General features: G+C 37.5%; 3 protein-coding genes across 3 annotated transcripts in view; all 3 read right to left on the bottom strand.

The window, feature by feature from the left end:
• Positions 1-4,033, bottom strand: part of tpcn2 (two pore segment channel 2) — a 35,973-nt gene extending 31,940 nt beyond the window's left edge. Inside the window, exon 1 of the mRNA XM_072465233.1 lies at positions 3,816-4,033. Within this exon, the coding sequence (XP_072321334.1) occupies positions 3,816-4,002 (187 nt within the window). The 5' untranslated portion in view covers positions 4,003-4,033. The remainder of the gene's footprint in view (positions 1-3,815) is intronic.
• Positions 4,034-8,278: 4,245 nt separating this feature from the next.
• Positions 8,279-25,242, bottom strand: part of LOC140381031 (glutamine-dependent NAD(+) synthetase-like) — a 32,934-nt gene continuing 15,970 nt past the window's right edge. The window contains exons 14-21 of the mRNA XM_072465046.1: positions 13,672-13,840; positions 12,810-12,945; positions 12,632-12,738; positions 11,784-11,915; positions 10,099-10,168; positions 9,884-10,012; positions 8,899-9,075; positions 8,279-8,329 (exon numbers count right to left, since the gene is read on the bottom strand). Of these exons, the coding sequence (XP_072321147.1) occupies positions 8,294-8,329; positions 8,899-9,075; positions 9,884-10,012; positions 10,099-10,168; positions 11,784-11,915; positions 12,632-12,738; positions 12,810-12,945; positions 13,672-13,840 (956 nt within the window). The 3' untranslated portion in view covers positions 8,279-8,293. The remainder of the gene's footprint in view (positions 8,330-8,898; positions 9,076-9,883; positions 10,013-10,098; positions 10,169-11,783; positions 11,916-12,631; positions 12,739-12,809; positions 12,946-13,671; positions 13,841-25,242) is intronic.
• LOC140381029 (uncharacterized) overlaps positions 14,033-25,242 on the bottom strand; it is an 11,908-nt gene continuing 698 nt past the window's right edge. The window contains exons 2-11 of the mRNA XM_072465045.1: positions 24,053-24,326; positions 22,675-22,885; positions 21,221-21,497; positions 19,803-19,980; positions 19,652-19,728; positions 18,321-18,501; positions 17,241-17,489; positions 16,510-16,681; positions 16,220-16,344; positions 14,033-15,293 (exon numbers count right to left, since the gene is read on the bottom strand). Coding sequence (XP_072321146.1) covers positions 15,169-15,293; positions 16,220-16,344; positions 16,510-16,681; positions 17,241-17,489; positions 18,321-18,501; positions 19,652-19,728; positions 19,803-19,980; positions 21,221-21,497; positions 22,675-22,885; positions 24,053-24,326 — 1,869 coding nt within the window. The 3' untranslated portion in view covers positions 14,033-15,168. The remainder of the gene's footprint in view (positions 15,294-16,219; positions 16,345-16,509; positions 16,682-17,240; positions 17,490-18,320; positions 18,502-19,651; positions 19,729-19,802; positions 19,981-21,220; positions 21,498-22,674; positions 22,886-24,052; positions 24,327-25,242) is intronic.

Raw genomic sequence — 25,242 nt, 5'->3', positions numbered from 1 at the left:
GTGGTAGATATTACAAAAATAATAAAAAGAATTCTTCAAAAAGAGACAAACGCTAAGTGTGATGTTCTGAACAGTTTACTGCAAAACGTGTCACGAGTATTTTTAAACACATTTTGTTATTTCAGGAAACCATCTAATGTTTTTGAATTATATTGCATATTTTAGTGAGCTGCTCTTAATAACAAGCTGTAAGTGTAATGAAATGTGCACTTTTTAACATTTTCTTCTGTACAATTCATGAATGTGTCCATAGTCCCAACAAATAAAGCAAACAAATGTCGAGATCTTCCACCCCAGCGTCAGTGGAGGAAAGTAAAAATGTACAAAAGTAAAAGTGCTTTCAGGCATCGCACCTTTTACAGCAGATATTTTTACTTCACTACATTAGAGTGCATGTATTTGTACTTTTTTTGGACTGGATTGAAAAGTAAAGGTTTTAGAGCTGCTGAAATGGCTGAGGGGTTTGTTTTTTAGCTCGCTTATGGAGAGATCCTACCTGACTTATTTTAGTTCCCTTTGAACAAACTGGGTTTACAGAGAAAAATAACCTAGAAAGTTGCCTATAATGACAAAAAATCATTTAAAAAAAAAAAAGAAAAATCCTATCTGTACTTTTGTTGAAGTAATGAAATGAAGTACTTCTTCCACTTCCTGGTATTTAAAAGACAGATAAAGTTGTGACTGCGCATTCGGGCCGCGCTAAACCGGTCCTGCCTTTTGGAAAACATAATGTGGGTGTGGGAAGATTCTGGAAGGAAAAAGATGATTCACGTTCACAGACTTTAGTCTATCCAAAGGGAGAGCTCAGTTACAAGAGCCGTTTCCCCAATGGGACGGGCGGAGACCATAAAGTCCACTCAACGAAAGGGAAATCACCATTTTAAAGCCACAATATCAGAGTGATCGTTGCCCCAGAAATTACCAATAAATAATGAAATATTACATATTTTTAATGTGCAAAGTCTTAAAAGAACAGATTGACAGAGAAAAAAGGTCATTAGTGGTACATTTAGAATAATAGTGAACAAATTTCCTGCAAGTCTATTCAAGTTGTTTACATGGAACTAAGTCATAATATTAAAATGATGAATATGACTATCCAGGTCTTAAATCTGATTTATTGCTGGTTGTTTACACTTTTGACAATGAAAATGATGCAAAAAAGAGGCAAACGAATGAGGCGAAAACAAAAAACGAAAGAGAAAAAGCAAAATATTTTTAAAAGCATTGTACTTTTGTCTTTAAAATACTACAGTTACTCTGAAAATACATACATTTCTCATTATTCTTCTTATCTGGTTGTTTAAATGTGTAGATGAACCCAGTCTGGGATCAAACCGATATAAAGACGGATTGGACAAGACAAAAATTCAGGGGCGTGGAATTGATACATTTTTGATCAAGTAGTAGTAGTTTTAAAAGCGTCAATGATGCGTTTTATTCAACAGGTAAAAAGCTAATCAGTAAAAGTGAGTGGTTTGTAACAGCTCAGAAGAATGAAATCTGATCATTTTACTTAAGGCAAGACGCTGCAGGTGAAGAGGAAAGACAAGTAAGAAAAACACTGTATGTATTTTAATTTAGAAATAAGGCATTTTAAATTGTAAAAACGGCCAAAATTGCACTCATTTCAAAATGAAAAATTGAAAGAGCAGGTTTAAATTACTTTATTCATTTTGTTCACGTATTAGACACACAAAAATTACACAGGGGATTTTGGATTTCTCATTGATCGGACAGAAAATTAAAAATGTATATATATTTGATTTTTAATTTTTTTAGATTTAAAACTTTGATGAATCAGGCTTGGAATTAGATAACAACAAATCCTTCTGTGCGTTCTGTCAAAATCTTGTTATGTCCAAGATTGTAAAGATTGGCGTGCGTTGGAGCATAAGTGCTGATCTTTATGTTCCTGAAGTATAAAAATGCTTTTTAAGAAAACAGCCAAAGTCTGAGAGAAATTGATGGATGAAATGGATTAAATAAAATAAAATAATAAAAACGAATCAGAAGCAGATTGGACAGTTTTATTTCCAGATGAATGCCTTTATGTCCAGAGAGAAAACTGACCAAAAAAAAAGAAGAGTTTTGTCTTCAGTGTCTTGTCTTAAATGTGCACCTTCCCCTGACATTTCCAGAGTGAAGTCACAGGACCAGTAACTAAATTAGCTTTAAATGTCAATAACAAGAGACAGTTCCGACCAATTACGTTCAGATCTGCTTTATTCAATCAACTACAACCTTTAAACTTCGTATTATTAAATGTCATTAAGGTGATGTATCGGGTTCTTTTGCAGTTGCCCATAAGTTCCTGTTTCTTCGTTCTCACAGTCAGTATCTTAAGTTAACGTAATTGAGTAATATTTAGGTGACATATTACTAGTCGGCCTATATTTTTGGTCTACGGCTGACAATGTACCGTACAACTATCCAACTATCCAACAACAAAAGGATGGAATTTTGTTGCAATTACAGCCCATTTTCAAATAATAATCATCTATATTAAATATAATTGGCCTTAAATTGTTATGGTGTCATCTGAAACCTAGAACAGGAATGCAATAATGTCCAATTACAATAAAAGTGACAAAAAAAACAAGCGATTTAAAACATTTTTGACATCTGACACATTACTATTTCTCAAGTTTGTGAGCAGCTTTAAGAAATTGAACGGTCTAAATGTGACAAAAACTGCCAGATAAAGGTGTATTTTTTAACTATAGATTGAAACAAAACCACTTAATTTTGCTTCTAAAATTGTCATGATTATCATTATTTTCAGTTCTTACAATTATCTTGTAACCTAAATGATCACAGCTATCGATTAACCCAATCATCTTGACATCCTTGACCCCCTGGCAATACATTATTTTTCATAGATATTTGATATAAACTAGAGAAAATACAATCGGTTTAGCTCAAAAGTGCCTTTATGTGTGGGTGGTGAGGCGGTGAACTGCATGACAAAAGCAAAACTAACCTGCCTGAACTCGTGTCTCATGTGACCATCAACCAATCCTGCTGTTTCAAATTTTACTTTCAACTTTCCACTCGGTGCGACAAACACGTCCACGGAGGCATCATTTTCTCCATTACAGGCGTTTTTGTCGCCCAAACATATAGAAAAACACGCACTCCGTCACCTCTCCACAGATCCGACACATTACACCTTTAACATGTTCTAAAACACAGGAAATGTGGTGGAGAGTCCTTGTTTACCCCCCACAGGACCTGGTACCTCTGGTTGGGAAACACTGACCAGGTGAATCTTTAGATGAACAAACTAAACACTATTCTTGGAGGTTGTTTTGGCAAGTCACAGCCACAGCCCACCATTTAGTTTGACAAACAGGAGAATAAAAAGAAAAAACAGGGACAAAAGTGCGTAAAATCAACAAAGAAACTGATTTTCGTGAAGGTAAACAGATACCCCACAAGAAAAGTTACTCAATGCACCTTTAAAATCACTAAAATGCATGAGTTATGGTTGTACGCAAGTCAAGAAAAGCAATAGGAAAGCAGGAACAAGCAAAGAAACAGATTTTTCCTGATTTGAAGGCCAGTGAACGACATGGAATAACATCTCCACGACGACAAACAGATCCGCCACCAGAAAAGTTACACACTGCACCTTTAAAAACACCTAAAATGCAGGAAATGTGGCGGTCAGCAAGTCAAGGGTCAAGAAAATCAAAGGAAAACCGTGCGTAAAACCAACAGAGAAACTTATTATTATACGACTTCGTGTGCCAAATTACGCACAGCGCGTATTACTCCGCCAGAACCGGCTCGCGGAAGTGTCCGTGCCTCACCTGTGCTGCCGGAGAAGCCGCACGGGTTCCAGGCTCCGGGGAACGACAGGCGCCTCCTCCTCCTCCTCCTCCACCTCCTCCAGCCAGGGCTCGCTCCGCGCTCCGAGCCCGACCAGGATCCCCCGTAGTCCGGCCCGGCGTCCCCGTTCACTGACCCCGACTCCGCCAACAAGCGCTCCGTCTCCATCCAGAGCGAACCCCGCGCGGCAGAGGCGACGTCTCCGCGGCGGAGGCGGGCGAGGTTCGGAGTTGTGCGGGACGCGGGCGGTCAGCTGACGGCTCGGAGCGAGTCGTGAGCATTGGAAATCACGCAACAGGGTTTTTTTTTTTTAAGTGCGCGTGTGTTTTTAGGAAGTCGCGCGTGCGCTCCTCCCACGCGGGCCTGTCACTGACCAAGCTCCGCCCAAACCCAGGACTGCGCCGCAAACTGCCCAGATAAGACGCAGTAAACAGAGAAATGACAAGAAAAAATGTCCTGTAAGAAGTTTATTGGCATTTTATAGGAGTTAAGGTTGTTTGGCCAACTTTTCTGAACACAGAACTCTTAACTAAATATACTTGAAAGCTTTTTCTTTCTTTTTTATTGCACTGAAAACTTGGAAAAACCTGCCTTGTTACTGTGGATGGGCTTGCATCTTCACAAACCTGACTCGTCCTCCTGCTCCTCTGCATGGAAATGTTTTTTTCTGTTGTTATAACAGATGTTTTTTCATACTAAACGAAATTAGGCCTAAACCAGGTCTGTGATGAGACTATTCCAGGTCTATTTAGACCTAAACCAGGTCTAAAATAGGAGATCAAGCAAACAGATTTAAATTGGGCCTAAACCAGGTCTGTAAAAGGACTGTTCCAGATCTGAATTATGCTAAACCAGGTCAACTTTCCATGTTAAGTTTGTGAAATATAAACCAAAAAGTTAGAAATTTGCACAACTCGGAAGAAGGCAATCTGTGGAAGTCTGGGTTTAGTCCGTACGTGTTGTATTAACATACGTTTAGTAAAACTTCCATGCAAAGTTTTTTTTTTTAAAGAGACCAAATATGACCATTTGCAATAAACCTAAAGACAAGAAGGGACTCTAAGCTCAAAGCATAAGACTTGGGACTTGACTTGTAATTGTGAGCCACTGATTTGGGACTTAAACTCGGCTGAGACTTGGTTGCACGGTGCACCTCACACGGAAAATCTTCGAAAGACACTGTATTTGTTTTCAATGAGACTAAAGAAAATCTAAGAAAATCGACAATCGCTTAATCTGAGGAAATGAAATCATGACTGTTCTTTTTGTCATTTTTCAATATTTTCCAAAACCTTTAGTAGAGTGGAGTCACAGGACCAATAACGACATTAGCTTTAAAGAGCAATAACAGGAAATAACTCTGACCAATCACATTCAGATCTGAGCGAGAGTCCTGCTTTATTCAATCAACTACAACATTTAAGCTTTATTAAATCTCATTAAGGTGTTATAGCCATTTCTTTTGGAGTCGTCCACAAGTTTAAATTTAGTCAGTATCTTATGCAATGTCTAACTGAGTAATATTTACCATATTTTGAGTCAGTCAATATTTTTAGTCAATGGCTGACTGATTGTAGCAGCTGACAATGTCCAAGTAATGTTCATTAGGCAATCTGTTGTTGCGTATTTAATGTGACTGTCTACTTTTTTTCTAATTATAACTTAGTTTGGTGGTGTAGAACTGACATTTTGAGAAATAAGAGTTTGAAATTACAGGAAGTAGAGCTGAATCCCTCTGTGATGTCATAAATGTGCGCCGTGCCGTTGAAAACAGACGGTTTACACTGAACTGACACACTTTTGTGACAGTTCAAAGAATCATTCGACCAAAGGTGTGATATGGTGTTATTGTGTCATAAATGTTATTGTTTACAGTATGGTTGCTAGGTAACAGCTGCGGCATTAATTCTACCTATGTCACGTTTGCTGCTCGTGTCCAACCAAGAAGTACAATTATAAACGTTACAAAATGGTCAAACCGGGACAAAAAAAGCAAGTCATGTTTAATGAAATATAATTGTAAAAATTAGTCATAGACGTCTAAGTTCTAAGGCGTTACACAAAACAATGATCATTTCCTTGGCACTGGACTGCTTAACATTATTTTGTTCCGAGGCCTAGATCAGATTGTGTGGGTAATTTAGCCTTTTTTGAAACCATAAAAGTTTTCTCAGGCCATGATTCTTCAAAACATTGGGACTTGACATGGTTTTGTGGGCCATTGATTTGGGACACGACTTAGATTTAGTGGGTGAAGTAACGGTTCTTGAAGAAGTAGACAATTATGCAGGCACAGGCAGGCGGATTGAAGGAGGTTTTACTTGGGATGAGCTCAGGTTACAGGAGAGAGCAGGAGAAGCATTCACAAAGACGGTAAAAAGCCTCTTCAGCCCTTGCCATCTTCTTTGGTAGACGTCCAAAGAAGGTCTCGCTTCACTTTACATTTACAGTTTAGAGTTATTTCTGACCGTTACATTGATACAGACGCGGCCGGACTACGAAACGCGTCTAGCTTGTAAACGATGTCTGAAAAGTACAATGAAATGAGGGCGTTGCTAGGAAAAAGTAGAGCGTTGATGATGTTTATTCTTCCAAATATAAGATACAAGTGCTAGAAAACCTGCAATGAAACACATTAGAGATGAACTTAAAATGAAACTCATGCTTACACTTATGGACAGAAATTCAGATTCACTTAAAAATGTGAAAGTAAATGTATCACAAGTGCAGTGCAAGTCTACTTGAGGAAAACATATAGGGTACTACTTTTAACTGTGTAAAACTGTGGTAATATGGTGGCTTTTCCTTGTAGTACTTGGAGCATATGCAATTAGTTTAGCGACAAAATTGTATTAGTTTTAGTCTTGACAAACGTTGAAAGTGAAATATTTGGAGGAGGTACGTGGTGTGAAGTATGAGAACACGAAACCACGCAAACGCTTCAAACGTCACACAAGCCGCTTCCTCTCAAAGAGTGTACAAACCTTTGTTAAATATGTACCACAGTAAGCACCATAACCTGCAGCTATTCTTCATCACCTTCTCGATACATTTCAGTACATGTCAGGCAAGTTTCTGTCACGTTTGCGTTGCTTTACTCTTGGCAAATTGTGTTCTCAACTGAGGAATTGACATCTTAAGTGAACGTCGCTTACCTCAAGACAAAAGAAATTGTGAAAGAGTTGCGTCTCTTGTGTCAAACTTGAAAACACCTTTACAAATCTACACAGGTGAAGACGAGTATTTGAGCCCGTTTCATTTATTGAAGCTTGAAACATGCCAGCAAAAAACAAAGCCCCATGATAAAAGTAAAGTAAATTGTAATGTTATTGTCATTTTAAAGCAGAAACCACACGCTGAGTAAGATCAGACTAAAAACAGCACTTCAAAATGGTAGAGAAGAGGTTTGTAGAAGAATGGAGAAGTGTCTGTGCATTCCTGAGGGTCAAAGTCATGTCAAAGTGCCCATTATTCACAAGGACATTTGTGATTACTTTGCAGAAACAGCCAGTTTAAGCCCAATGCTTCAAGATATAGCCATTATAACCTCTTCACAATAATAATCAATACTTTAGAAATATGGTTGTTGTGATTGAACTGACAATATACTACTTAAAAAAAAATAATTATTGCTATGGAGATTTAAACTAAGCTACACAGTCAGAACAAAAACCTTTCACTTCAACTATATCAGTATCTTTTTTACTATTACTACTCCTAATCGTATTACAGGAAGAAAATGAGTAGTAGCAATTCTGTCGATATATTCATTTACAATTGTGGTAAGTTTAGGTGTTTGGGTTTAGGAACAGTTAATACAGTTAATAATTCTTAATGAGTAATTTCTGTTTTCCCCCAAAGTGTATTGTAAAATCAGCCCTCCACACGCAGGCTTCATCCAGTTATTTAACATTTTATCTTTTCAAACGTGTACGAAAGAGCCACGCGGCCATAAAAGACAAAAAAATCAATACATGTGAAAAGAATTGTCAGAGCCAAGAATGGTTTAAATACTTTCTTTATTTCACAGTTTGAAAATGAGCAACTCCAACTTTAATTTGGTTGAGTTTAGGGCTTTGGACGCTACAAGTTAATCCAGGCCAAGGAAAGAGAACCACAGAGGAGGAGGAGGAGGAGGAAGAGGAAGAGGAAGAGGAAGAGGAAGAAGAAGAAGAAGAAGAATTCACAGCAGATTGTTGTGGTCTAATCTGCAGGTGAACTGAAAAGAGTCGCGCAGGACAGTTCCAGGAAGTGGAGGTAAAACCGTGACACTTTGGAAGGCTTTTCCTGCTCTGAGGTTTTCACATCGGAAACACAAACCACCGTACCGTCTTCATTAACAGAAGAAACAAGAACAACTCAAACCCAAACACGTGGCGCTCATTCACATTACAAAGAAAGGCTAATGTGATTATTCCTGAGGCCGTAATGAGTGTTTAAAGCCTTTACACACACTGGTTCATTCATTTTGTTCTTTGGGGGAGATTTGAGACACCTGGTGAGAGAAAATAAAGCAAAATAAACCGACTAATAAATGTGTTTATGTTCAATATTTTTTCCCTTGGTCTCAAAGTGTAGCTGTTGTGGAACTCTAAACTCAAAAGTATTTTCAATCTTAAATACAAAGTTGATACAAGCAGATGTAATATAGTGAAGTCAAAAGTATCAAAAATCAGACACTGAACTAGACAAAACTTTAGATACTTTACAAAAAGGACGTTTGACTTTTCTTGAACAGTTCTACAATGATTTGAGCTTTTTCTGAATCTTATAAGACAAAATAATAGCATTAAACATTGTGCACTTTTACTAGTTCTTCTGAAAAAGCTAAAAACATTCTAAAACTGTTGAGGAAAAAGTCAAATTTTGTATCGATACTCAGTAAAATGAGTATCTAGTTTCAATTAATATATGATTTTTGGACAACCTTAAATTACAGTCATTGTCTTTAAATACATGTGATATTACCATTAGTCTTTGTGTGTACATGTGATATTATGGTGATATTATGGTGATATTATGGTGAGTGAGCAGAATGTAAAGCCGGTTCCTATTGGTCCGTACCTGCTCGTCGATGGCCCTGAACTGCCAGCTCCAGCGCGTGTTGTAGAGGAACTGGCGCAGGTCGAAGCGGTTGTCGTCGGGGCTGTAGACCTCGGCGTGGTACGAAGGCGTCACCGTGGTCATTTTGTGACGGTTCACGGAGTACATCCTGAAGAAACGCTTCACCTTCTCGGACACCTGGAGACGAATGGACCCATTTGAAAGTGAAATACTTACTGCCTTATTACTTTCTACTTTTATTCTTTACTTATCCAGAGTTCTCTATGGTCCTGCCCAGCTCTGTTCTGGTTTTATGTCATTATTTATTTTAGATGCAAAGTTTAAATATCAAGTATATCTTCTGTAAAAAATGATTATAAATTAGCTCAAAAAGAGACTAGTGTAATCTCCCAAACAAGGGAACAAAGTGATATTTCTGCCTTTCATGTTTCATTCACATTTTGTCCCATTTACAGACACATTCCTGATGCTTTGTTAAAACATCGTCTGAATATAGTTAGAGAAATAATGCAAAAAATATATTTTTTAAACAATATCTCTTGCCTTTATTTCATGTCAACTTATAATCAATTAACTTTGACAATGAAAATGTTCGAAACACAGTGTTGTTGAATTTGGTTTTAATCTGAAATGAGAACTTAAAACTGTTTTCAAAAATGCATTTACTAAAACAATTATAAACAGCTGAATTAATGTATTGTTAAAATGTGTTTTAAATTTTTCAACCATTTCTAATTAAATAAAACATGTCTTAGTAAATAGACTTGTAAAACACAAATTCAATTTACATTTGAAACATAATTTAAACATACGTTGTCTTAAAAACCCTCCATAGAACTGGTGTTTATGATTATTTTATCATAATCATAATTTACAATTACAACTATATTTCTGTACAATCATTGACATTTGAACCCCTCCAGTCCTAAAATGCAGGTGACAGTTCATTTTATCAGCATTTCTCTGGTCTGAGCTCTTCACTGACCTCTGCTGGTGAAAGCGTGTCCTTCCACATGTGAATGAGTTTACAGAACATACTGAACGGCCCACACTTGGAGATCTTCCTGAGTCGCCCGATCACAGACAGCTCTTTGTAAGTCATCCCCATGTCGGCCTGGAGACAGGACAGATGAGGAAGAGTCATCTTTTAAAACCATATAAACCAATATTTTCAAAAAGTTTGGTTTTAGTTGGTTTTACTTCATCTGTTTGAGACACTTGTCCATCTGTCAGTGGCTCCAGTTCAGCTGTGGGAGGCGCCGCCAGGATTCTGTGAAGAAGAATATATCTATAACACATGAAAAACTGTCTAATTTAATTTATTTACTTCAACATTGTGTGATCAGGGCAATCAAGGCAAGCAGTGATTGACCAGCTAAAATTACAGTGTGTCACAAGTATATATAATTGTTCTGAAATAAATCCAAATAAGCCAGTTTCCCCCCCACTTCTGCTGCTGAAGAGTGGCTAGAACTCACGGTGTCTTTTAGTGGCCACTACAGGTACTGCGCGAGAAGCTTAGTTCTTCTTCTCCCGCAGCCGTGTTCAGAGGTCCGTTCATGCTCCGCTCTCCAACATGAGCTTTTAGAACCAGAGCGGACAGCAGCTTCTTTTAGAGGTCTGCACATGTGCTCTGAGGACCACACAGCCTCAAACACATGGATCTGAACCCAAACCACACTGAGGATTGAAGAGGTTTGCAGGTTTAGCCCTAACTGAGCATTTGCAGAGAAGTGAAGAGTTTCAACAAACGGATTAAAAACTTATCTTTTAGAGACATGTCTTTGTAGCTAAGGCTCTGTTCATGTTTATGATTAGATGTTAGTTAGAAATACAGTCATTGAACAACATGGAGTGCTAATTTGTGTTATGAGTTGGTCGGTGAAGTGAGATTATTTAATCCATTCAGCACATTGGAGTTAAGCTCAGTATGATAGGCATTTTAAGCGGGAGGCTGTTGCTGTTTTTTTTTCCCACTTTTGAGTTATCCACTAAATATTGAACACCCCTGATTGATTTTATACTTTTTCCATCTTTTGCCAAAATGGCTTCAAAAACAAGACAGTGAGTCACGTACAATGGCGTGAAGTGTGGGGAGAAACACAAGGACGACGTAAAGGTTTATCTCGAGTATTTTGGATTTCACTTCTGTTCAGTAAAGTAACTATATCTGTCATGTCGTCAACAATTGCTATAAAAATGTCTAAATACATCGTTTTCTTTGGAAATCATTGCCAAGATTTTGTGATAAGACAGACGGAGCACCAAAAAGTTAAAGATTATTTAAGTTCTTGAAATAGTTAAAAGAAGAATTTTCTCCCAGTCAAGTATTTGATCATTATTTGTTCATTGTAAACCGTTATATTGAGCTAAACCGACTTAAAAATTAAAGGCGGTATGGACGATTTTTCGGCGATTTGAGAACGCAGGCGGAAGTGCGCATGCGCATTCCCCCGTGCGGACCGATACAACGCGTTTGTTTATTAGCGCAACGGAGCGCATCGCATCGCTCGTCTCCCGTAGATTTCTGTCCACTTCTGCGTCAGCTCGAACTGTCTTTCTCTGTCTTCATTTTGCCCCGTACACTGAGGGAACTATATTATGATAGATCCATGCGCTTAGACACGCGGAAACGTGGGACAAGCCAGACGCGGCTGCAGGTGAGCGGTAGGTGCGTTTTATGATTGATACGTGGCAGGACAAATGATTTATCCACGCCACGAGGAAATATGATAAAAGATTTGCTGAAAAAAATCGTCCATACCACCTTTAACTAAACAAACAGGTCCATTGACTTGATGATGATGTACTTTGACAATAACGCTTGAAAGACTCTTTATGAACGTCTGACATTGATGATGTGGGTGTTATTAATGTGTCTTTACCCGTTGAGAGCTGTGAGATGAAACGTGTCCACGCAGTAAGACAGGAAACTCTTCAGGTCCGTTTTACTGATTCCTCCAATCGGGTTTATGTCGGCGCTGGAGCAATCGTACTTGGTGAAATATCCAGTGAGGCTGAAAAAGACCACCACACGTTGAAAGAAAATGACAATAAAACTAAATCAGTGCGGCGTTGAGCGAAACATGCCGTTGTACATCAATATGCCATGGAGTAGGGTTGTCCAAAAGCATCGAAAATCTAAAATACTCAACATACGCAAACTAGTATCCAAACTTGAGCACATTTTTAGCAATATTTTTTTTTTGAGCTGCAACTGTTGTTCCAACTAGCAGCAATCCGTACAGGTTAAGTCCCAGATTCACTTAGAACATTTAAAATAAAACAACGATGCTTAAAGGAGTTTTATTGCATCCCAGAACCGGAAAATACATTTAAAGTGAAAAAAAAAGAAAAGAAAAAGCCGTTTCCATTTCCAACAATGCGCTTCGATACCTCGATACAGTAATTACCAGAGTGTACGGTTTTAGTTAAGTGATCACTAAGCTTGAATCATTCTTAAACCACTTGTTCACTGTGAATTAAGTGTTTGTTTAAGCTTTACAGAGGCAGAAATAAGCGTAGTTATAATAAAACATTACACTATTAAAAATTACAACAAAAAAGGTCGATTAATAATAAATTGGGCCGTTAATTCTAGACTTTACGGTTCATTTACGTTTTTGAATGCAATTTTGTAGCTCATTCCATTGTTTGTGTTTTTACGTGTATCTTTATTTAACCAGAATAGTCCCACGAGGTCGCCCACACTGTGCCATGATATAAAACTTGCCTTTCATCCACATTTGCAGAACCAAGCACCAGAAGTCCTCCAGGTTTACCCCGAGCCCAAAGACACAGCTGAGCGAAGAGGTAAGCGAGGACCATCCGCACGCGAGCCTGAAATGGAATCAAACGTTTATCCTGGACACTTTATTTATTCACTTTATCAAACGGTAATGATTTCTGACCTGAACGTTTTGCAGAGCCAGGTTTTCTCTGTGGCTGCCGCCGTTGGCTCGAAACTTTGGAAACATCCCGGTGACGGCGGAGAAGATTCCCAGGAGGCCTTTCACCGCCAGGTCTATGTTGATGTTCAAATGTGTGCTGCGGAGGACATTTGTGTTTAGGGAAATTAAAGCGAGCGGGGTCTTCCACGAGACGGTCCAAACTAATTCACAGGCGTCCAGGAGCAACCGGGATCATTTTGTAAGAAAACCCCCAAAATACCCTAATTCACTTTCTTCAACTCTTAAATATATACACCGGTATATAAAAACATGAAATAAATATGTACAAAATCTAATATTCTGGAAAATATTATGGACTGGGCGATAGGGACCAGAGCAACTTACTTTTTGAACACTCTTAATTATTAAAACTGAAAGAAAGGAATTCAAGGCAAAAAAAAAAGGGAAAGAGTATAACTTAAGAGGTGTGTGCAATTTTAAAGTTATAATAGTTTACAACTGTGGAACAAACAGAAAGAACTCAAGGAATGTCTATATATATATATATATTTTAAAAAGGGTTAGTGTTAATTCAAATTAACTTCAATTTGCTTTTTGTCTTCATCCAAGTAAAATGTAAAAAACATTAATTTAAAAAAGGAAGATACAAATATAAGTATAAGAAGAAGAGTATGACCTTCTATCATGAATTAACTTTGCTTTTTGTCTTCGTCCAAGTAAAATGTAAAAAAATAAAAATTAATTATAGGACATAATAAAGGACGCAGTATCATTTAGTCATATAAAATCGCATGCACTCAGAGTATTTCTGCATTTTGTCACTTCCGACCCGCGTTTGACCCAAAGCTCTGGTCTCGCTCACCTGCCGATCTGCGAGGCCAGCTCCTGGGCCCTGCTCCTCGTGTCGGTGGACGAGTTTTCACTGGACATGTAACACGTGGTGAGGACTCGGTCGCACAGCTCCTTCGGATCCACAGGAGAATACGACTCGTCTCCAACCACTCTGCGCACATCTGACAAAACCTGAGGGTCTGAGGAGAACACAAGGACAGTCATGCAAAAAAAACTGCTTTAATCTGTGGAAACAAAATAGATGACTTTTCAGCTCGAGATCGCCAACAAACAATACTCGAGGCAGTGTTTTTGAGCTGTGGTACACTTTTAATTATTGTAAAAATATGTCGTCTTTTTGGGGTTCAGAAGTTTGCTCAGGGCGCTCCAGAACAGAACATCTTTAAATAAGTGACCCCACAAATCAGTGCGGAACGAACTCCAAAATCGATTGTGCAATAGCAATTTCTATTTTTTATAATCTTGTTTGAAAAGCATTATGTAATTTGACCACTCCTTTTACGTGGCATTTAAGACAAATACATTCAAAATATACACACAAAACTAAGTCACCATAGCAAGAGTCAGACTAATATTTCGTTGGACCACCTTTTGCTTTGATTACAGCAATACATCAATACTACTACATTTCAACGACTAAAAGGTATTGGTTTAGTGATGAGAAATAAGGACCATTACCATATGATCAACAATTTGAAAACAAAATAGATCAAATTGTTGCATAAAAAGAAGACGCTGAAAACCCATGGATACAAACGCTGGAGTTGAAATACAAACCAATAACTTCATCCCCGACATTTTTAAGAGCAGTTATTTTTATTAGGGCTGTATGGTGTACTAGTCGACCAAAATATTTAATTAGATAAGGATTTATATGGGACAACATCAGAGAGAAGATGTGGAGTTTATCTGAAGATTTGGGAGTGAACTACGATCTGGCTTTTTACAAATAAATACATTGCGTTCTACCACTTTTCTGTATAAATAATTGTTTTTCATGAACTTGAAATTATGCCACGCCCTTTATATTCGACATAGCATATCTTTAGTCAAATACAGCCCTAACTGTTAGATGTCTATGCCTGGGATGTACCACAGTATTGCATTAAGACACACACATTATGTGGAGAGACACTCAACGTAAGAACGCAGTATTTCCAAAGTATTTTTAAGCCACAAAAACACCTACAATTACAGCCAGGGCACCTAAAGGGTTTCAACCCTTTGGCACGTTGTTAATATTCACAGTGTAACAAAGTGCATATGTAAAAAGTATTTTGATTAAAGGCATTTCCATGAAGAATATGAACAATGAAAATCCACATGATATATTTTGTGCGCAGGTACAATAATCTCGTTTTATCCCACCCCACGTAAAATACAGATGTTTCGAACAAACGTGAAAGAAAACATGAAGCGAAGTCACATATTCAATAGTCAATGATTGCTTCAGAGTTGACCAGCAGAAACCATTCCTCCGTTGCACTGGGACAAGTTTTAGAAGTCGTTATTCCATCATCTCGTGGTTCTCTTGGTTCTTTTTCACCGATTTAATCTTTAAATCCTCAACAAATGACGACGGATCAATCAAAACTTCAGTGAACAGCAGCTTCATCAGGTCCCGCATATAACCTGAAATAAGGAAAGGTTTAGAGTGCATCTGACAATAATTAAATGTAAAATATAAAAAAAATATATATATCTATATATATATATATATATATATATCTATATATATATATATATATATATATATATATATATATATATATATATATATATATATATATATATATATATATATATATATATATATATTGATACCTAGATACCAAACAATATTACATACTCACATGAACAAGTATCGATAAAGAAAATAAAAATAAAAATTTGACTTTTCCTTAATAGTTTTTGAATCATCTTGATCAACACGAAACCACACGATAATATTAAAGGACAAATATGTTTGCATTATTTGTATCATTATTAGCCTTCAAACATGATCGGGAGTAACTTTACTTTGGCATATCATGTTTTAGCACCAAACAAAAAGTTTGGATTGGTGGCATTTCTCCCGGGACTAACTAATTATTTCAGTGCATTTCAAGCTGGTCGTCACTTCCTGGTCTCGGAACACAGTTGCAATGATCGTGATTAGACGACAGAAATGCACAGACAGAGTCAGAAGATGTATGGATTCTCAGAGCCACGTCACTGATTGAGAAAATGTCAGTTATGGAGGAGATTCAGAGTGTTTTTGATGATGGAGCTATTGTTATCATCTTATTATCATTAAAAAAAAATCTTAGTTTTATTTTTACTGTATCAAAATAGTTAAGAGGATTGGCTCAGAATCTACAAGGCATTAATGAGAAAATCTCTAAAAATGGCATTGAAGTTACTTTATCTGTCCATCCAGCAATAATTCATTTGACCAATAACGATGGCACCAGTCATCAATACATAAATTGTCAAAACAATAAATAAAAGGGTTGATGGACAATCGAGATGCAAAATTAAAAATAAAACAAACAAAAGACTTAGATATGTGAATTTACCAAGAGTTGTTTTAGTTTTCACAGAAGGACAGGCCTGCTTTGATCTGGGAAAGAGAAAAGCGTCTCCGCACATTTCCTGTTCACGCGCCAAGTTCTCGTTGAAGTGCATCGCTGCCAAAAAGAGCCTAAGAAGAAAGAAACGTTTATTAAAATCAGTTTTGACAGATTTTAACGACTTCTACAGAGAGGGCGCTAATGTACTGAGTGTAATGAGTACATTTTATCCTCAAATAAAGAGTCCTACAGGAAACACAGCACTTGTTTAATACTTATAATATAATGACGTTTACCTGCACTTTGTCTCCATAAAAGAGAATGTGACTTCGCCGGGTGCAAACTGCAGACTGAGCTCATGAAACACATCGAGTGACGACATGTGGTGATCGGGGCAGAGTTTCAGGACGTCGCGCAGCACTCGTTTGTTCAGGAGCAACTTCTCGACTTCACGTAGAGGTTCACTGCCTGGAAGAAGAGACAACGCATTTACAACTAATTTGTTGTTTTTTTTAGACGTCATAATGACAAAAACACATTATAGCTCTATTCGGGCGGGATTAGATTTAGATTAGATTAGACAAGGCGACGTCGGGTAAATGTAATGACGAACGACTGTGTTTTTAGTCCCGTGCAAATCGTCCCTGATTTAAATGTCTTTACAGCCCATTTAAGGCTCCGATTTGAACTAAAAACAGATTAAAAACAGAATATGACTAAGAAATATGACTGTGTGGACGTCATTCTGATGGAAATAACGTGAAAGAACGACATCTCACGCTCCAGAACAGGTAAAAACAGCAACAACAAAAAAAAGCAACGCAAGCAACATGAATGAATGTGTTTATCTGTCTTTTTTACGAATAAACTCTGTAAATGACCACAAAAAAAAACACACAAACATCATGGGATAATTTCTATTTCACAGAGGTAAAACTAATTTAGTGTAAATACAACTTAATCATTGTCAAAGCAGTTGAATTTTGAATAATCCAGAGTCTATTCTAGCCCCTCTCTGAAAACTCACCTGGTTTGAACCACTTGTTGGGGTCTGAGGTCTTTCTTTCAGGGTGGGCGCATTGTGGGAACAGCGGGTCGTCGTGTTTGTGGACGTCCTGCATGTGGTTTATCTGAGAGATCCACTTTGCCACTTTCTCGTCTCCGGACTTTGACGACATGGCCGCCCAGTACATGTGGTGCTTGATCGCTGGCGACCACCGCTTCACAACCTCGAAGTCCTTCTTTTCAGACAGCTCGTCCAACCTTTTCGATAAATCTGCAAAGGAATTCATACTTTTAAAGGGTCTGCAAGCAAGTCAAATTGAAAATAACCAGTAAAATGTGTACAGAAATAGTGTAAAAGCAGCTCTTTGGGTCAAAATGAGACAGATGCGTGTTATCTACATCTAAATAAGAGTTTATTATTGTTATTATTACTTTTGACTTTTTATTTAGAGTATAAAGAGATTTTCTACAAAGAGAGTTTTCTTTAAAGTTTTTTATAAGTTATTTGTTCTTTATCATTTACTTCTGAAACTACTTTGTGTTGCAACACTAGAATTTCCCCATTGCGGGACAAATAAAGGCTTATCTTTTCTTAATATAATAAGTGCACAGTTGTTGTTAGCTTTACCGTGATGACAAAACGTTGAAACAAAATGATAAGTGCTTATAAAAACTGAATGCGGTGCTCTGAATGCGTTCAGAAAGCGAGGAATAAGTCGGAATTACAGTTTGGTCTTGGTCTTTCATGTTTTTAAGACAGTAAGAATTGGTTTAACTAGACAAGTTGAATTTGCACTACCCAAATTGGTGTAAAAAACTGCTGCTTTGCCTAAACCTCGCAATATAAAACTATAATAAAAAAAAACATGAACTATAAATGCATCTTATTAAAAGGTTTTAATCAATAAAATTATGTTCTAAATGAAAAATTATCAGCCAATTTCCAGTGGTCAAATAAAATGTACTATTCAGCTTTCATAAATAAATACTATACTATTTCATAATAAATACTAAAACACCATTCAAAGTCATAAAATAGAAGATTCAAAGAAAGTAGTCACAGTAACACAGTATTTGTGTCCTGGTACGGATATTTGAACACCTTTCTCCAGACGCCACACGTCGTAGTACTGAGTGATCCGTTTGTTCTGAAGATACTTCTGAACTTTGGCGTGTCGATCTGTGACGATGTAGTCCACTTTCAGGCTGTTGGCCTCCAGACGCTCCAGGCTTCTTTTAAGGCCTCGCTTTTCCAGGAGATTTTTGGTTCCTTCCCCTTTATTCTACAATAGGAAAAAAAAATAAAAAAGGTTTAAAAAGGTCAAATATGTTGCTTTTATCGAAATTTTAATGCATCTTTTCTTGACTCTGTAAAGCAATTTAAAATACTTTGTGACCAAACATTGCTCTACAAATAAACTCATCTTGCCTTGTATTAGAAAAAAATCTGTTTTCACATTTTTAAAAGTTTAAACAACAACCAGTTTTAACAACAAATTTTAAATACCGAACAGAACCAAAGAGCAAAAAAATTCAGAATTATAATAAAATTACAAAAAGACTGATATATATATGCCGTATATTTTTCTTTTTTTCTTTTCATTGGGACGCTACCGTTTTTGTCTTTTATTTTCTCTCTGGTCTGGTTCGGTTTTGTTTATTTTAATAGTTAAAAAAAATAAAAAAAATAAAAAAGATTAATAAAATAAAAGTCCCAGTTGGACCACATTCGGTCAAATTTGTCCATTTCCAAATAAAGTCCAGTCTTGCCTTCTTTTATCATCAGGCTTTTTACTTTCCACACCGTTGATTATTTGCGGCGACATCCTTTCGGCGGTCCTGTGATCAATACGATGTTCCCGTTTAAGGCGTTCTACAGTGCTACTAACTCGTCAAACTAATCCTGTATCAAACACATTTACTTCAGGTTCTAACAGTTTCTGACATCACTCTGGGCAGTCGAAGCAGACATTAGCGTTTTCAAAATGGATCCATCAAACGTTTTCCCACGACTTTTTGTGGAGAGTTAGAGACAATTATCGATGCAAGTTAAGGCTCAAAATCGCATAAAAACTCTTTAACATGCATTGCCAATATTACCACACGCATACAGAAGGTTTCAGACACTTAAGAGCCAAGTCACCATTATGAAAATGTCTTTGAATCCACGATATTTGACAGATGCTTTTCACAGATTACGATTTAGCTGTGACGAAGCCAAAACAGCGTTTAAAAATGCTGCAATTTGTTGCAGTACACATTTCAGTACCACAAAATGATTTTTTTTAGCAGTTTAAGCATAATTACAATAGCGACTACATCAAATATGGTCGTATATGCCCTGAGTCTGGCATGAACTGATCCCCGCTGTGGATTAAACATAAAATATATAGCATGATGTGTGTTTAGATGGCGACAAAATGAACCACAAACCTGCACGAGTTGGACATCGAGTATTTTTCTGCTTTCCAGGTCCAACGTTGTGTAGCTTGCCATATTAGCGCCGGGTCCTGAAGCGTAAAAAGAGCGTGAGGAGCGAGTTATGTCAAACGAAACGACGGCAAACGCAGTGACGCCTTCTCACCTGGAGGCCGCGCCCTCATTTCACCGGCCACGGGAAGCTCCCGTCGCTCCTGCATCTCGTCAAAGATCGTTTCCTGGTGCCGCCTCCAGTTGTGGCAGATGGCGGGCTCTAGAAACATCCGCGAATGTTTTCGAAACGTGTCCAGCTGGTGGATTTGAAGGTTGATTCCTTTGCATATCTGATCGAAACACAAAGAAACAGTGACGGTGAATAAAAAGGAGACTACAACTGATAATAATAGGCTAATACAGACTTCTTGTTTTAAATAAAAGATTCAAATCACTGTGCATTTCAGGCGATGTTTGAAGAGCGCTAAACTTCTGGGTTATCAGGATTAATACATAAAAGATGCCATAGGAATATTTAGTTCTCTGTAGAAGACGTTACACTCGTCAAAAGTATCGAAATCCAGATACTAACCAATACAAAAACTGGCATTAAAACTCATTCGTTTATTGATGTTGAAAAGTAGAAAAAAAATAGGATGAAATGTGACTTTTACTTGACTTGTTTTAGAGTTGTTCTGTTCTATAGCTAAACGAGTATATTAAGTAAATAAAGTCCATATAAATATTCCATTGGCGTTGGTTGCTGTTGTTACTTTTGGGACCTGAAAGGTTGGAAACCCCTGATTTAGGCCTCCACATATTCACGTTCTGAAATGTGCATGATTTTAGTATAAGTATAGTCATTCATATTAGCTTTTCCTGTGTTAATGTAAAATGTGAACTGAATTTTGACGTGACACATCCAAGCACACAGCAGAGTTTCCCGTCTGGGAACCACTGGCCAACACAAAGGACTTATTTTTTATTTATTCCATTAAGTTTGATCTGATAAAAGGGAACTCTACAGCTGCTGGATAAATTAGATGAAATGTACATAAAATAATATGTAATCCAGTTGATTCCAGTCCAGTCAGGGTCAGTTTGTTCTCCAGACCCACAAATAAGAAAATACCCTAAATTTTATTAGGACTTTTATATGGATTCAGTCTAGACTTTTTTTTCCTCATTATTAATTACAAGTCCCTAAAACCATTTTTTAAGTCAAATTATATTTAGTTTTTAATGAGAAATCGTCTAATACCAACAAATGCCCAAACTAGTGTCAATCAGACCATCCTCCAACACCAATTTTCAGATTTTCCTCTGCAGAGCTCGTTTTTACTTAATAATCAGAGTAAATCAGACACACAACACTACAGAGTTTTAGCTTCAGCTGTTAGTTTGTGCTCCAAAGGGTTCACAAACCGCTTCAGTTTGAAATGGGAGCTCATTTTAGTCAAGCGTTTTAGTAAAAATAGGGTCAGTTATTGAGCGGGTTGTTCAGTAACGTGTATTACAGTACGAGTATGGAATAAGTGACTCAGTTATAGCTTAGTCTGTGTATTTATAATGCTCTGAATAGAAAAATACCCTGTGCATTTTCTGAAAGCATCCGCCGGAGAAGTAGACGGCGGCCGACAGCTGCAGGTCGCCCACAGGAGTGCTCCTCGCCACGGGCTGGTTCTGCCACGTGCGGCTGTACATGCACTCGGGACAGTGCTGCGTGAAAGAGACCAACGTGCCGCGCCGCCGCCGCCGCACCACGCACTGGCAGTTACACACGGGACACTGCTCGAAAAGCTGACGCAGGTTCTTCTCAAACACGATGTACTTTGTGTCCTCATAGTTGGCTGTCGAGTCTGCGTCGCTGTGGAGGGAAAATATGTATTCAAGGAGGGGTTTTGTTCTGCCTAGAGGCGCAGAAAGTATAGCTGGGGGGCTTGACTTTTTAAATGCAAAAGGATGAAGGATATATTTAATTAAATGCCTGACTAGAATCTTTCTGAACACTTCTACACAGTCTGAGCTCTTTGTGATGCTGTAGTTCTGGCCTACGCTGATTATAATAATAATAATAATAATCGTAAACATGAGCTGCTGCGTGATCGGGGCTCGCCCTGCGTTATCTTAAAGAGCGCATTTGTGATTAATCCGCATCAATTTATGATTAATGCGTACATTTTATATTAATTGCAGGAGTTAACGTGTAACTTTGACAGCTTTTATTTTTACTATGCATTAAAAAATTATAATTATAATTTTTTTTTTTTTTAAGGGTCTGGTGCCCTAGCTATAATCAGGAAAACGCCACTAAGGTTTGCCATTTAATTGTTATAGTTTTGGACTAAGAGAGAACTGTTATTGTGCTTTTTATTGTGACGGGGGAAATAGGAGAACCTTCAAGAAACCTACACTTCACTACATATGGGAATCCAACCAGAGACCTTTCGGCAGTGAGGCAGAAACAGTAGCTGTAACTGTTCCCAATTTTGATTCAATCACATATCTTTTTGTAACTTTAAGCCTCAAGTCGAAATTAAAGTCATTTTTGTTTGAGAGTTCAAATTAGGGTCAAAAAAGAATCGAACATCAGATATTATTACTCGTATTTAGTATCACATGGTACATTTGAATTCTGTTTGTCTGATGAAAACCTGCAGGCTGAAACACGTACAAAACCCATATCTAATAAAGGCGTTTACAATTTGAAGAGTGCCTTGTTTTTTGTATTTTATCAGAACTAGAAAAAAACACTTTAACATCAAGAAAGAACAATTATTTTGTGCTGAAAATGACATTGTGTATCAAGTATAGAGAGTATTCCTTGGTATCGACATCAAGGTTGAAAAGTTAGTATTGTATAACACTTGACTGTGATTGGTTGAATCCACCTGTCACTCAGTAGGACAAGTGAAAAGGGAAAAGCAGACGGCATAGGACAATGTTTAACATGAAACAAATCATTGACTCTGAATAAAACCCCCATGAAAGGGCGATTTCACAGTTTGACTCGACGCTTCTCCCACTTGCAAATGCAAACTCACGTCGTCTCAGTGACGTTAAGCACACTGGCTCCTTGTGACGAGTGGTTAAATATAGGCACATCCTCTTCCTCCTCCATTTCCACGCGAGGCCTCTTCTGGGGTCGAACCACAGGCGCGGCCGAGAACGCTTTGGCCAACGCTAACGTTTTTCCCCGCTTGATTGTCTGGACACCAACGTTAGAAGTTGTGAATGTGGTTGAGGCTTGAACGGCTGGGAAATAAAAAATAAATATATACCGGTATTAAAAAATATATAAAGTAGAAGAAGTAATGCTAAATAAAAACGTGTATAGTAAAGTAATACAAATTGCAGTTCAATATTTCAAACAGGAACATAAAGGTGACATTTCTGCACGATTGTGTTTAATTTTACAATCCATTCCATTTGAGTGATACTTGAAAACAATTTTGCAGGCACATTTCTCAGTTAATTTTTAAAGATGATCCCAAAAAAATATTCAATAATGTATTTATTTTAACTCTTTAGTGTTGCTGCCGCCTTAAAGGCGTAATGGACGATTTTTTGGCCCAAATCTGAGTCTTATTTCCTCGTGGCGTGGACTGCCGATTAGTCCTGCCACGTATCAATCATAGAACGCACCTACCGCTCACCTGCAGCCGCGTGCGGCTCGTCCCCATGAGCAACACGTTTCCCTGTGTCTAAGCACATGGATCTATCATAATATAGTTTCCTCAGTGTACGGGACAAAATTAAGACAGAGAAAGACAGTTCGAACTGGCTCAGAAGAGACTGAAATCTACCGAGATGCGATGCGATCCGATGCGCTAATAAAAACGCAAAATCAGCGAAAAATCTTCCATTGCGCCTTTAAACATTTGGTATTTATTTCACGTTGCCGTCTCCCCATTCATTTATTCTAAAATATTAGATATAATAATATATTAGATTTTCTAAATAGAATTAAACAACTGGACAAGCTGCGTTTGTTTAATTCTCTTTAGAAATTACTATATGTTCTTTTATGTGTATAGTCCTAAATGTTTAGATTTTTTTTTTTTTTTTTTTTTTTTTTTTTTAAATTGTACCATTTAATTGTTTAATGTTCTAACCAGAAAATCATATATTGAGATGTATCGTTAAGGGTGGACAATATTGACATAAATTCATATTGATTTTGTGTGTCAAGCCAATAAAACATAGATGTATTAGTCGAGAATGAATGATCATAAATATATATAAATGTCTGTAAAATTTATCAAAAAAGTGCAGAAATGTAACTTTATAGCAAATTTTTTCCCCATTTTTATTGAGAATTGCCGATTTTTTGTGTCTATCTTTAAAACAACATTCTCGACACTGTACAGGAGGAAGGATCCACATTTAGACGGTCATTTCACCATTACGCGTGCCACAAACCTTTACTTCTGACGGGGTTCTTGAGCGTGTTGGCAGACAGTTGCGTGGCCACAGACTTGGTCTCCTTTCTGGACATGGACTCGGCTTTGCCCGGGATCAACATGATGGGAAAAGTGCCGAGCGAGGGCGGCAAAGCGCACATGTCCGCGGCTAACGTCGGCCGGAACAGAGTCTGACCAACGGGCTGCATGAACTCGCTCTGATCAAAACGTCTGGAGAAATCGAGGGACGAAATGGACGGTTTCTCCTCTGGCTCGTCTTCCAGCGACGCGCTCTGAAAGAAATGCAGAATCCAGCCTTTCAAATCAGGAAAAATACAAGGTGTAAATATGGGAAAAGTTCATTTTTCTCACACGCAACACAATGGCAAGTTTTCTTTTAATTTATTTATGTCTATTTCTATATATTAACACGTTTGGACATTGAAGTGCATATGAGAGGATTTTAATCCTCATTTGTGTGAAGGAGAACGCGTGTACTTCTGCTCCTATAAAAATACGACTAAACTGTTTAATTTTTGTGTGTAAGACTAGATCAATTTGTTTAGATTATTTAGTTAGTCGCCAACACCTTAACAAACCATTTACCTAGCCCTAACTAACTAGAGGTGTGCATTATTGACTAAAAATGAGTTTTTATGCCTTTAAATGTCTCTGTTGTGGTTCAAGTGTCACATGAAACGAGAAGAGAATGTAGAAGATGAACCACAAAAGGGCAGGAATGTCACTTAAAGGCATTATATTTACGCTGCCGTTTGATGACACTGTACGTTTTTCAGAATTCCATTTTTTAGTTTAATTAAAAATATTTGATGATTTTAGAAACAAAATAAAGTCCTTTCTGCTCAGCCTTTCCTCAAAAAAGTAAACCCAAATGTAAATAACTTTTTTTAATCTTGCCATTCATGTCAAATTAATCATTCAGATGGTTTGATTTCATAAAGAAGGTCACATATTAAGGAGCGGTTGGCAATGTGGATGGAAAACATTGCAATAATCGTTACACAAACATTTGAAATAGTTACATCCCCACTCGCAGGGAACACATTTTTTTCATAAAAACATTCATATTAGAAAATAAAGGTGTTGTCATGCTGTAAACAAAGTCCAAAGCTTTTCTAATTGATTTTAAAAATGAAAATATATGACAACATCGGACTGCCTTTTCTTATGTCGAATCTGCTGCCAAAG

This window comes from Eucyclogobius newberryi, unplaced genomic scaffold (genome assembly GCF_026437365.1).
Source record: "Eucyclogobius newberryi isolate DKJ021-1_F unplaced genomic scaffold, fEucNew1.0.hap1 SCAF_5, whole genome shotgun sequence".
NCBI classification, from domain to species: domain Eukaryota; kingdom Metazoa; phylum Chordata; class Actinopteri; order Gobiiformes; family Gobiidae; genus Eucyclogobius; species Eucyclogobius newberryi.
This window is presented reverse-complemented; position numbering and strand designations above follow the sequence as displayed.